The sequence below is a fragment of the Garra rufa genome, chromosome 23 (assembly GCF_049309525.1).
Source record: "Garra rufa chromosome 23, GarRuf1.0, whole genome shotgun sequence".
Classification (NCBI taxonomy): domain Eukaryota; kingdom Metazoa; phylum Chordata; class Actinopteri; order Cypriniformes; family Cyprinidae; genus Garra; species Garra rufa.
In genome coordinates this window covers 20,648,366-20,662,143 of record NC_133383.1, presented here as the reverse complement: position 1 = coordinate 20,662,143, position 13,778 = coordinate 20,648,366, and the positions used below count along the sequence as shown (strand labels likewise).

Sequence of the window (13,778 nt, the reverse complement as noted above, 5' to 3'; positions counted from 1 at the left end):
GTGTTTTGGTACGTGCAGCTGCTGCGTTGGACGCCGCCATTTCTGTATGTTATCGCTCAGCATAGAAGCTGCGTATGTGCGACTCTCGGCAGAAAGATGCCTCACTCGGTTGTCTGGCGACAACATCGACAATGAAATTCATTGTCGACTATTTCTATTATCGATTTTTGTCGACAACGTCGACGAATCGTTGCAGCCCTAGTTCTGTCCGATATTTACCCAGCGCTGTGTTGCCAAATAACAATATAAGCTGGGCCTTAAAAACTTTATTTTTGTTTAAAGGTGCCATAGAATGCATTGATACAATATTTTAAATTGTTCTCTAATATCTACATAGAAGGTATATGGCATAGGAAAGGGCAACAATTCTCCAGAAACAGTTTTACAGGTCCATTTATAACCCTATGATTTGTCACTAGAAAGAAATGGTCTGTTATTACCTTACTTGGAAGGTTCATGAATAATAATGATGAGCTCTGCTCTGATTGGCTGTTTCACAAAGTGGCTCATTTCAGTAGCTCGCACATGGAGGACCTGCACAATCTGGAACATAACATTTATTACCGTAATCTGCCATTTTCGCTATTGTCCTCACTTCGTTTTTTTTTTTTTTTTTTTCACAATAGCCTAGCTGCAGAACTTCTGATGATTAGGCTATGCAAATGTTGGGGCGTGACTATTAATGATCGCGACTATAACGTCATAGTCGCTGTTATGTTAGGATTAGCCTATTTTTCAGTGGTCTTTTGCAAACACCAGATTTATATAAGAAGGAGGAAACGATGGTGTTCGAGACTCACGGTATGTCATGTCCATGTACAGAACTGTTATTCAACTATGCCAAGGTAAATACAATTTTCCATTCTATGGCACCTTTAAAAACAGTTTTACGAAATTCGTACAAAAAAAACAAAAACAGATTTCATAGGGCCTTATATGCAACACATGAGAAACAGAAATTTACTGAAGTGAAAAGGGACAACTAGTCCCAGTCTCCTCTATATAACATTGTGTCAAACAGGCTGTTTGCACTTTAGGTGTAACACAGTTACACTTTTGCAGGGGACATGTTTGCTGAGCTGACAGATTTTTAGCTGGTGGTGTCCAATCCGAACTGACATCTTGGACATACCACTAACTTTAGATGGGCTGGGAATCCCACCGCAGGGTACAAACGCTCCACTCAGAGACCGTATGACCTTCAGGTCTTCAGCACAGCACATCTAATCATTCCTGACCAAAGTGCTGGCTCTGCCATTCTGTGATTAGGAGCACTTCGACATTGCATCACGGGCACATGTAAATACGATCACTGATAGGAAGGGGCGTCGCTGACAGAATGACCCATTTCGCGGCCGTGCAATGCAATGCAATGAGTCGATCGGTCAACCATGGCACAGAACAAAACCACCCAGCCGTGAAGTGATTCAGCCGAGGGGATTCCGACCCTCACAGCCAGCAGAAGCTGGGAAAAAAAAGAGGAGTACACACACACCATGCAGGTCCCTGATTCTTACTAAAACCTTAAAAGCATTGAGAAGTAGGACACCCGAGGGGACAAAGACACAAAGGATATGGGTGAAAACTAAACAGGGACATCTGAAGCCAACTGAATGGTTGCTCAGTGAACTAACACAGTGTGACAGGTCAGTTTGCCTGGAGGAAATCTGCTATATTCTCAATACACACCTTCAAAGACAAACAAAACCAGTTCACCTTATTTTACTTTTTAATCAACCTGTTAAACAGAGAGCGAGACCACAAAACATACAGATGAAGCGGACAAACATCATCTTAAAAAGTACTTTGGCCTTGTTCACTGATGTGTAAGATTTTGTGTATGTTCTTACGCAAAATTTCACATGGACAGGTGTATGTGCACATAAACTCTCTCCTAACCACATTCTAATACTGAATCGGGATTATAATGATGGAGCGCTTGCCCACAGCTAGTATTTTGCATAAAATATGCCCAAACTATGACCTATGACCCAAACTATGTCAGTATGCCATAAATGCTCACAAGGGATATTAGTAATGTATTAATTCATAGAATGTGAAAAAAAATCTTGAGCTTGTGTTAACCACAGACTTTATTTCTGGCATTTAACCAAAAACCATGGACAATGGAATTGGAAGTGCTAAAATTCTAAAAAGTAATTTCTGGGTTTTGGCCTACAAAAATGACACCCCTACAGCACTCTATTACAAAACCAGTTTAAAACACAATAAACAGTTTCTTTTGTGTTTTACATGATCGTTTTGCTGACCTCACATTTGCCAGCTGCTCATGTGCCAATACAATCTCATTTTTTATTTATTTATACGAAATTACAAAAGAAAGTGATTTTACCAACATTCTTACATCATGTATTGTAAAAAAAAAAAAAGTCATTATTTTTGTCAATAAATAGTTCCTATGCATAAACTTACATTTGAATTTTTGTGTAATTCATATCCAATATGTGACCCTGGACCACAAAACCAGTCATGAGGGTCAATTTTTTGAAACTGAGATTTATCCATCATCTGAAAGCTGAATAAATAAGCTTTCTGTTGATTGTTAGGATAGGACAATATTTGGCTAAGATACAACTGTTTAAAAAAATCTGGAATCTGAGGGTGCAAGAAAAAATCTGAATATTGAGAAAATCGCCTTTAAAGTTGTCCAAATGAAGTTCTTAGCAATGCATATTACTAATCAAAAATTAAGTTTTTATATATTTGCGGTAGGAAATTTACAAAATATCTTAATGGAACATGATTTACTTAATATCCTAATGATTTCTGGCATAAAAGAAAAATCTATATTTTGACCCATACAATTTATTTTTGCCTACTTAAGATTGGTTTTGTTTTTCCAGGATCACATATATAAATAGCATATATCAGAAATAGCAAGAGCAGTATGTCAATTTGCAACTCCAAATTTTAACCCAGTATGTCTGAAGTCCCAGAGATCCTAAACGTGTATGCGTAAAAATAATAAATTGAAATGAAATTAACCTCTTCACCTTTCGGTCTTCCTTTGACTAATCAAACCCCAGTGGAAGGAAATGATTAAACCTTTAATTTAGGACATAAATAACGTTAAGACATAAAGACTTTCAAATAGGCACTAAATAAGATTGGTCCATTTGAAGCAGGTTATCAAGCTGAAAGGTTTCTTTATGATCACTTCTCATAAGATTAGCACGAGTCAAGACGTATCAACCTGGCACTTAATTGATAAGCATTTGGAGCTAAAAATAGAAGTCTTTCAGCCCCAAACAGAAAATGAGGGTTAAATGAAAAGTGTACCAATTAATCTAGATAGTTTGAGTTAAAGTGAATTTGATAGATGGAGAGAAGGTTCACTAATGAGCCGTTTCTTCTGCTTTTAAACATGCTTGAATTCTTTTTATACTGCAATAGGAGTAAATTGGGGTGCAATTCAGCCTGAAATCCAGCCAAAAGTACTCTTATTACATCCACGTCTTGCAACTCAGGGAATATAGGAAACGTAGCATGTCCTAACATAGTGCTTTCCAGAAGTAAACAACCTTTGAAATTCGCAAAGATGTTAAAGATGTATGAAGTTTGCTTTTTAAACTCTTAAATGAGATAACTATATAACCTCAGTTCGGAAACAAAAAGTTCATAATATAAAAAAAAAAAAACTTTGAGCCAAATTGCTGCAAATTTATAGGTCACACAAGCAATTAGCGATCGCATTGAAAAAACAGGGCTCTGCTCCTATACATTCACACACTGAGAAACTACATCAGTCGTGTCAGAAATATGACAGATGGCATAAAAAAGTGACACAAGGTTTCAATGCTGTCTGGAACAGGACTCTACAGACTCAGACATGTTTTCCACAGTTTTGATTCAAAGATTCTAGCTTTGAAGCTGAGGCTGTTTTGATGGAGTCCCACAGGTTCTGATGCTGAGAATCAGAAATTCTACAAAACATGAGGCCTGTCCCAGCTCAAATTAAAGAGACACGGATTTACACTAAGTGGCTGATTTTGTAAAGCATTTGAAACTAATTTGCTGTCGCAAAAGCGACTAGAGCAATGCAAATGATCTGACACGCTGCAATTGGCTTTCAGCTGATTGTGAATCTCAAAGCACTGATCATGTCAATGAAAACAACACTAAATCCATCTGCGTTTTTAGCTGTACAAGCCATTGCTTTTAGCATTTAGCATTATTCATGAAAGTCAACCAACAGGTGTGTATTATAAACATCAAGGACTGCTTATGGAGCCCGAAGGCAGGAAATCGCTGCCATGTCCTTCAACTGCAACAGACTTAAAAGGATGATTATGTGTTTTGTGGTTAGCATTATCACAAAGAGGCCCCAATTATCCTCTAAGAACTTGCAAATTAGAGAAAATAGCCATTTCAGATGCAAGTCACATTGGTGCATATGCTATTTAGTTTAATAGCAGATGTTTTGCTGCAAGTGAAACGGTAGCCATAATGTAATTTCACAATATTCATAGCATCTGGTGTCACCATTTTAATTTCAAATTCCCTGAGAAAAATTGCTGTTCATATTTTAAGATGTAAACAATCAAATATTCATGGTTTGTCCTGAATTTAGAACGTAATCAAGCAGAACTAAGCCATCAACTCATCCTTCATGTCTACAAACAAGATCAAGGGCAGTTCTTTTTATGCCAGGCATCTTGAATTACCAAGGGTTCACAAGCATTGCGGCTAAACATGCTGAAGAGGCATTTTTCTCTTGCAACATAAATCTTTTGCCTGTCTTTTTCATTCTACTCCAAATCTGCATCTTTGTTACGGTCTGAGAGAAGTTTCCTCTGAATGCCACGCAGGCATGAAAAGGAAAACCCTTGATATCTCCCCTGAATTACAATCAAAGTTCAAGAAGTCTGTGAGAGGAAGTGGGCTTGTGGGAAAGATCCTCGACTCCCATATGCTCCAAAAATATGTTATCTTTCAAAAAGGAAAACAGAATACATCAGTCTTGTGCAGCATGTGGGGAAGTGCAGCACAAGCAGCCCTTTGCACAGGTGTCTGAGAGATTTTGACATAAAGGACTTAACCTGACTCTGGAGAAAAAGAGGCCAAATCTCAGAGGCAAATTAGAGCTGAACTTGTTTCTCGACAGGCGTCTGAGTGAGAGTGCACTCTGATTTATTTCCCAAAGTGTGGGCAGGAATACCAATGCCTGCTCAAAGCAGCAGAGCGCTCTGCCGATAAGGCCTTCATAAATCCCACCAGCCTTTTTAGTTCACTCTTGCATCTGAGCAATGAGACTTTGTATATGGGGATCACTTTACATACACACAACTTCAACCCAACATGTCTAAACTCGCGGCCAAGATCAAGTGGCTTTGATTTGTGCGTGTTTGAAAGTCTATTCCATAAACTGCCCACTTTCAATCATCTCAAAAGTCCATTGACAACGACAAGGACTCATAACACCATGCAACATGGCCACTAAATGGATCCCGGTAGGTGGATGTGTAGTGGGCGTGCTCAGCCAATGCCACTGTCCTTACTTGTCCCAGAGGTTTTACTTTGAAGATGAAAGACAACTCTTGTTCTCATGTATCCGCTTCCACTACAACTTGTCTGTTGCTGCTGGTAGGGCATTCAATTCTCTGTGGAAAATCCATGCTCATTTGAGGTTTTGGCACAAGCGTGCACCACTTGCTTACTTTAAACAGGGGCCTGATTAACAGGCTCAGCCTAATTAGCTGACATGTGAATGGAGGACCACAGTTACATCCTACTGCCCGTTGTAGTTCTCTAATCAATAGTCATTAGTCGTAATTAATAGTGAAGCTGGCACCACACAACAAGTCGTAACTAAGCAACTAAGCATTTTTTCTTCTCCAATGTTGCAAATATCAGTTCCCACAGCAAATGCCAGATCTCACAGATTTTGAAACGCACAGACTGTGAAAATCACACTGTTTCAAACCACACAGAGGTCAAGTCCTACCTTTCTAGGTCAGTGGTCTTCTCCAGTGGCGGCAATTTCAGAGGCAATTGTAGACTCAGAGCACAAATTCATTGCCAAGAGAAATAACGTCACTGTGACCTTTTAATACCATTCAGTCAGCACACTGCAGTAAAATGTTAGGGCATAAATTCACAACCATTTTCACAGGTTTTGTTTTATTGTGCAAGCATCAACTCAGGACTGGCTAGTTTTCAAAAAAGACAAAGAATAGCAGACAGTGCAACTGAAAAGCAAAAAAAAAAAGAATCAAACAGATACCTGTTTCTTCATCAATCGAGAACTTTCCAAGACCACTTCTAGCTTTAAAAGAGTATCTGATTACTCCATCTCTGCCCTTGTCATCATCTTGAGCAGTCACCTGGAGGACACTTGTTCCATGCCGAGAGTTTTCCTTCACTGTGCCCCTCACTGCAAATTCTGAGAAATACGGCTCGTTGAGGTTCTCATTAACATCAATGACTTCCACTTCAAGATAAGACTCAGAGCGAAGCTTGACTGGAAAGCCCAAGTCCTCTGCAACCACTGAGAGATTATAAAATTGTTGTTTCTCATAGTCCAGGTCTTTGGCCACCTTAATGGCACCACTTTCAGAATGAATCTTAAATGTTCCATTGAAATCATTGGGCAGGGAGTATCTCACCCATCCCCCAGATCCGAGGTCGGGGTCTTGCGTTTGCAGCCAAGCTATAACCGCACCTATAGGAAGGTCCTCCAACACACGGCAACTAAAGCTCCTTGGAATAAACACTGGGGCACAGTCATTTACATCCTCGAGGTAAACTCTCAGAGTTGTCTCTGAGAACATCTGATTCCCTCTTTCTGCCTTATCCTTGGCCTGAATTTTCAGGGTGAAATCCGAGGTGGACTCTCTGTCCAACTGACCAGACACATAAACAGAGCCAGTCTCGCTGTTAATGCCAAACAATGTGGGGTTTGTTAACAAGGCATATGAGATTTCACCGTTCTGACCGAGATCTTCATCTGAGGCTGTGACCCGGATCACTTCCGTGCCGATAGCTGCGTTCTCTGGTATTACGGCAGTATAGCTCTCGAGGGAGAATTCTGGGCTGTTATCATTCACATCATCAATGTTAACTGTCAGCAATCTCCAGCTGGATCTCTGTGGAAGGCCCAAGTCATATACAGTTATGTTAAGGAGGTACCGATCTGATCTTTCACGGTCCAGTGGCTGATAGATGTATATGAGGCCACTTTCCATGTCAATATTGAAGCAGCTGTCAATGTTCCCATCTGATATGGCATGCAGAACGCGGCCATTGAAGCCTGTGTCACCATCATTTGTGTTCACTTGAAGGACACTTGCTCCCACGGGCATGTCCTCACGAACTACAATGTCTGACGGAAAGGATTCAAACTGAGGCGTCTGTCTGTTGACAGAAAATAGATCTGTGTAGCCTTCTTCCACTTTGGATTTGCTAATGGCAGTGGCTCTTTTCAGAAGCTTCTCAGCTAACTTCTGCGCAACTTTTGTGTCTCGACAATTGAAACTTCTTGCTGGCATTCTGCCTCTGACCAGTGATATATTTACAAAGGTGGGTTCGGAGAGCAGCTCGCCATCTGATGCAGCTATTTTCAGGTTGAACTGTTCGTTCTTTACGCTCATTGCAGAGAGGGGTCTTCTCAATGACAACATCCCAGAGTCTGGGTTAAGAGTGAACACATCTTGCTCATTTCCGGACAGAATCTTATATTTAACCAACCCAAGCTCATCGATGTCAATGGCAGACATTATGATAATCGTCTGGCCCACAGGAAAATCACGTCCTATTGTACCTTTACACGACACACGCTCAAAAAGCGGTTGGTTGTCGTTAATGTTCAATATTTGTACCGTGACATTGACTTCACTTTCTCGCCTGTATGGCGATCCCCAGTCTGAGGCTCGGACGGCAAACACGTATGTCTCCAAAGATGATTCAAAATCCAGTCCTTTGGATGTCGTCAGCTCTCCTGTATTTTGATCGATGATGAACGGAAGGGACTGAAGGCTGGCTATGCTGTATGTTATGCATCCATTATCACCTTTATCATCATCCACCGCAGATACAGTGAGAATGACAGTGCCAGTTGGGACACTCTCATTGATAGAGACTTCGTAAGATGTGCTGGTAAACACAGGGTAATTGTTGTTAGCATCCTCAACCATGATTTGAACATTTGCTGTCATGCCACTCACAGTCTCCATCACCTCTAATTTAAAGAGCTCCTGGTTTAATGTGGTAAACTGTTGCACTGTTGAGATGACACCAGTGAGTGGATTAATGATAAAATAAATTGAATCTGAGGTCAGGCTTAGAGCATAGCTGATGACCGGCGGTCTTGGAGATATCCTCACAGTCTCTATTATGGTCCCTGGTGGTGCAATCTCAATAATTGAGGTTTTGTAAACCTTCTTCTCAAAACTCACCTGCACAGACTGTGGTTTTTTCACCAAGAGCTGAACAGACTGAGTGTTCGAGAGTCTTGGTGGTGTTCCTCGGTCTCTGGCTTGAAAAGTGAGATTGCAACCGTAAGGAAATTTATCCCAGTTGACTGGTTCAGACATCTTCAGCTTGTACTCATTTCCAAGTGGAGCTCTGTCGAGGACAAACTGCTCCTGTGGGTCACCTGCGATGATGGCAACCCATTCAATTTCTCCATTGGGTCCCTCGTCCAAATCCTCAACTGTAACAATGGCGTAAACCAGATCTTTGTCTGATAATAAAGGGTAACGTGCAACTGCAGTCAGTGCTGGAGCGAACTCATTGATACGCACAACACTCATCACTAGTTTGGCTGTACTGCTAATACCACTGTTCCCATAAACCTTCATCCCACGATCCACTGCTAAAACCTCAAGGTCAAATCTGCTGTTCTTATTTGCATTTAGCTTGCCTGTGAGTGAGACCTCCCCACTGGTTGGGTGGACAGCAAACTCCTCCACATCTTCTTTGAAGAAATAGTAAAACTCGCCATTGGAGCCAATGTCTGCATCAGTGGCGGTGACCTGAGCCACGCTTGCTCCCAGCGAAGCACTTTCTGGAATATCAATGGCATATGAAGTGGGTGAGAACAAAGGTCGGAGGTCATTCATGTCCATAATTTGCACATTAGCCGTCACATAAGCCTCCAGGCCTCCTTTGAAGGTAGCCCTCACCATTAATGTATAATTATTCTGCACTTCACGGTTCAGGATGGCAGCACTCCCACCATTAGTCTGTATGCGGAGAAAGCAAAAGTCCCCCAATACAAATTCCTCAGCCTGAAACAGCCCCTCGTCGTCTCCAGACTCAATGGAATATTTGATGTCCAAAGGACCCGACTTATACAGAGGAATCCCCATTTTATCCTCAGTTCTAACGTATGTCCGAGCTGCAGAGTTCTCATAAATGGTGGCATTATAGATGGAGGCGGTAAATTGAAAGGAGGAGGACCCTGGCTCCTGCAGTTGCCCCAAACAAGGAAGCAGGTGGAGAAGCAATAAGGAGAGATAGATCCTCATACTCCTCCCAGGACAGCTGTTTATAGCCATGCCATCATCCAGTTACCCTGCAAATAAGAGATATAGATGCAGTAAACCAACTCAATCTAAGACATACATCTCACAAAGACAGATCTATCACTCAAATAAATGTGAAGGCAATTATTAATTTAGAAGCCCTTGGATTGGATTAAATTGTCAAAAAATAAATAAATACCTGACCCTGTTCTCAATGGACTCAGTAATACCCTTTCACATAACACTGACAAGCCAGTTAGATGGTAATCTCACTGCAAGATTGATATCAGCAACGAATAGTACAAATGAGGGTTAATAGCCATTTGTGACATGCACGTACAGCAAATAATATTAAAAATAATATTTAAATGTTCTTGAAAGTAAAGTCCAACAAGAGAAATTTTGAGTAAATGAGATATAGTAAACAGTTTGGCATTGTATTTTTATTGGATTTTAAGTCAATAATCTCTTAAATAAACGCACGAGTCTCCATTAAAATGCGATTGCAATCAAATGAAACTTTCAACGCTGTGGAGTCTAGTAAAAGATGTTTGGTACTCAGACCGAGCAGTCACTTGTTCTCCGACAATTAGTGCATCAAAAAAATGTGAATGAGCTCTTACCTCTGGCTTTGGGAGAAAGAAATTTATGCGCTGCAGACATCCAAGAGCCTTCTCTGTGAAACTACATCCTTCACTTCTTTGCCATACAGGACTCACTGCCACTCACACTTGACTGAAATCAGCGATGCGCGCACCCTGAAGCGCGCTCACGAGTGCACGTTATCCCGTGAATGCGCAAACGAAACCGGTGTTGGTGCTGCTGTCCCATAGCAACAAAATGATCCAAACCTTATCTCACACAAACATTAGGCATTAGATTAATGTGTTTACGCTAAATATAGCGCGCAAATCGATACTGATATTATTCAGAATATCGTTCAAAATGCATTTAGGTAGGATTCCTGCAATATAAAAATAACACAATAATGATTTTTTTTTTTCGGGAGAATAAAAGCTAATTTTATCTGACGGCGTGAAATAGTATTGAATAGAGGTTCATTTTCATGCACAGCCTTGTCAGTGTTTTTAATTCACAACTACGTTAGGTGGTGCATCCCATTTCTCACTCCGTGATCCCATCATTTCAACTAATTCCGAGACATTCCGAAAACAGACGTTTGCAGCCGAAGCGCCGCACGACAATTTACGGAAATTCACGAAAGATTCCGGAAGGAACCTCAAGACGGGAAGCGGCAGCAGCAAGCTAGTCAAGACTCCGGATCGTTCCCTCTTGACCACGTTGTACAATATACGTTTTTCTGTCAAAAATTATGTCTGTACTGTGTTATAATAAGGCATGTGGACAACGTTTTGACCCCGAGAAGAATTCAGATGGTAAGACTTAACAACAAACGATAGCCGGATTGCTATGGTAGATAGCAGGGTAACGTTAAATGCCGACAGAAAATCTCTTGTGTTTAATAACGTTTATTGATGTACATGTATCCAGACCTCTCAAGAGTCACATATGAACTTTATTTTTGTAATTTAGTTTGCTAATTTAATGAGGCATCTACAAAGCTGGCCATTAACGTTTGAATGATGCTTAATAGCTCGGGTTTCGTCCAATATTGTTTAGTTTACAGATGGCAGTAATTGGAGTAGCAAACTTAATCCACACTGACATGTGACTATTCTTCTGACGTCACATTTCACACTATCAATCTTTTCTCGTCCACAGACGCATGCACATACCACCCTGGAGTGCCAGTGTTTCATGATGCATTGAAGGTGTGGACATGCAAGTAGATCAGTTTACTTATTAATGTGAAACTTAACCTTTTCATTGTTATGTTACTAAGAGTTAACCCCTTTAAATTATGTTATTCATTGCTTTCCAGGGTTGGTCTTGTTGCAAGAGACGAACAACTGACTTTTCGGACTTCCTCAGTATTGCTGTGAGTTATTTTATGTTTTGAGACTGAATGAGCGTTTTTGTATATAAAGTTTTAAAACTGTTGTCTGTATTTATGAATCTCTTAGGGTTGCACAAAAGGCCCTCATAATCAGGAGAAGCCCTCTGAGCCTGTTAAACCTGAAGTGAAGCCCTCTGTGGAGAAGCCAAAGTTGAATGAATGCATCACCCATGCACCAAAACCTCTGGAGTCTATTCAGCGACCAAGGTAAAAGCGTACTTGGAGAGGACAGGGTCTTCCCCATTTGTATTTTCTGGCTCATTAGTTCAGATGTTCAGAAGATAAAGTAATGCAGCATTAAATCTGCTATAGAGAACAAGTTCTTCTCATTAACACACATTGATATTACAACCACTTAAGGATAAATGACTGAAAACAGCTTTTTTTAATTGTCTTTGTAGTCCAGATGAGCCTCTCTCTAGTCTACAACAGAAGATCTCTCCGTCGCTCAAACAGGCTTTAGAAAAGCTTAAATTAACTGAGGAAAATGCACAGGAGATAAAAGGTAAAAATAGCCTGACCATCCTTTTCCCTACCCTTTACTATATTTGTCTTTTATTCTGATGCATTTTATTCTCTTTCTTGTATTATAGAGGAGGATAGTGATGAAATTAAGATAGGGACGTCCTGTAAGAATGGAGGCTGCAGTAAGGTACTGTTCTCTTTGCCAGCTTCTCCGATTAGAATCCACGGCACGTTGAGTCTCTTTAGTCTATTATAAACAATGGATTCTCATTATTCTGTTTTTCAGACGTTCAGCGGACCAGCCAGTGATGATGAGACATGTTTGTATCACGCTGGTGTACCTATCTTCCATGAAGGGTAAATTAGCACCCGATCAAGTACTAGAAACTACTAAAAAAAAGTTTAAATGGAGAATTCTCAGATATATCCATGGACTCTGCAATTAAGCCCTCTTTTTATCCTTTCGCATAAAAGGATGAAATATTGGAGCTGCTGTAAGAGGAAAACCTCAGACTTCAACACGTTTCTGTCTCAGGAGGGCTGTACCCGAGGAAAGCATCAGTGGAAGAAAAAAGATACAGTAAGTGTCTGCCATGAGGTTTAAAAAGTCAAAGCACTATATTACTTTAATTGGATTTCTTTGAGTTTTTTTCACATCCTGTCCAAAAGAAAAAATTAGAGCATCTGGGCTTTTGCAGGCATGTATCCAAGTTCCAAATGACTAAATAATTTGTTGAAGGCCGTAATGTTGAATACATTTACATGTGAAACTTTTTTTTAAATAGAGCATGACATTTTTTTCTATATGTGCACAGGGAAAGAAGGTTGTGCCATGCAGGTTTGATTGGCACCAAACAGGAAGTCAGGTCATCATTTCCATTTATGCCAAAAATTCAGTACCTGAGCTGAGCTCAGTGGAGGGGAACAGCACTGTGGTAAGACACCAAGGTCACTTCTATGGGATTTTATGCTGACATTACATAGAAAGTTCCATAGGTGTGATTTTATTTTATTTTTTAGTGCTCAATATTATTATGTATAATTTTACATTTATTTGCAAGATTCTGTATAGTAGTAATTTAAAATGCAAAATAGTGTTTTTTTTATTCTTGCAGCTCAAAATCCACATTATATTTGAAGGAGAGAAAGAATTTGAGCAGCAGATCAGTTTGTGGGGGGTAAGTATAGACTTAAGTTAAGTACTTTTAAAAATTATTTTATTAAAGCTAAAGTGAATAGGTGGTTTCCACTCAGCGTCATGCCTAACATTGCTTAGTTGTTCTAAAATCACCACCTTTTGAGGCGTATTGCTTTAACAAAAACATTAGCACCACAATACAAAGCAAGCATCAAATTATTTAACAATTCTAAAACTTTTGTCCATTTGCTTTTCCCTTTAGGTAATTGATGCAAGTAAAAGTTTGGTGAACATGATGGCTACCAAAATTGAGATTGTGATGAAGAAGGCAGAACCGATGTCATGGGCCCGACTAGATCTTCCACCTGTAGCTCCTCCAAAGCAAAAAGAAAAAGAAAAAGATGCTGACAGTGAGGATGAGTGTGATGACTAAATTAAGAGACTCTTAAGACAACCGCTATTCTCTGAATAGAAGTGAGAATCATTTTCTCTGGTTCTCCGGTTTGATACATAATGAAGCATGAATGTGTTATGTAAATTCTGAAAGCTCTTCATGTTTGTCCAAGGTCGGATTATAGATTTATTGTACAGGGCATGCTTTGAGGGTTTTTCTGAGAGAGCTCTTGCTCAAAGAACCAAGTTATTCTAATACAATATTTTGATTCAGACCAAAACGAGTGCTGTCCTAGTAAATGGAGCATTTCACATTCCA

At 40.1% G+C, this 13,778-nt stretch overlaps 2 protein-coding genes across 2 annotated transcripts in view; one reads left to right on the top strand and one right to left on the bottom strand.

Annotated features, from left to right (window-relative positions):
* The window catches only part of fat3b (FAT atypical cadherin 3b), a 66,130-nt gene extending 56,612 nt beyond the window's left edge, over positions 1 to 9,518 (bottom strand). The window contains exon 1 of the mRNA XM_073829252.1: positions 6,245 to 9,518. Within this exon, the coding sequence (XP_073685353.1) occupies positions 6,245 to 9,518 (3,274 nt within the window). The remainder of the gene's footprint in view (positions 1 to 6,244) is intronic.
* Positions 9,519 to 10,730: 1,212 nt separating this feature from the next.
* On the top strand, positions 10,731 to 13,778 carry chordc1b (cysteine and histidine-rich domain (CHORD) containing 1b). The gene is made up of 11 exons (XM_073829957.1): positions 10,731 to 10,882; positions 11,229 to 11,278; positions 11,389 to 11,445; positions 11,531 to 11,670; positions 11,865 to 11,968; positions 12,057 to 12,115; positions 12,215 to 12,285; positions 12,403 to 12,508; positions 12,744 to 12,863; positions 13,044 to 13,106; positions 13,329 to 13,778. Exons 1-11 carry the CDS (start codon positions 10,819 to 10,821, stop codon positions 13,497 to 13,499), a joined length of 1,005 nt encoding a protein of 334 aa, XP_073686058.1. The 5' UTR covers positions 10,731 to 10,818; the 3' UTR covers positions 13,500 to 13,778.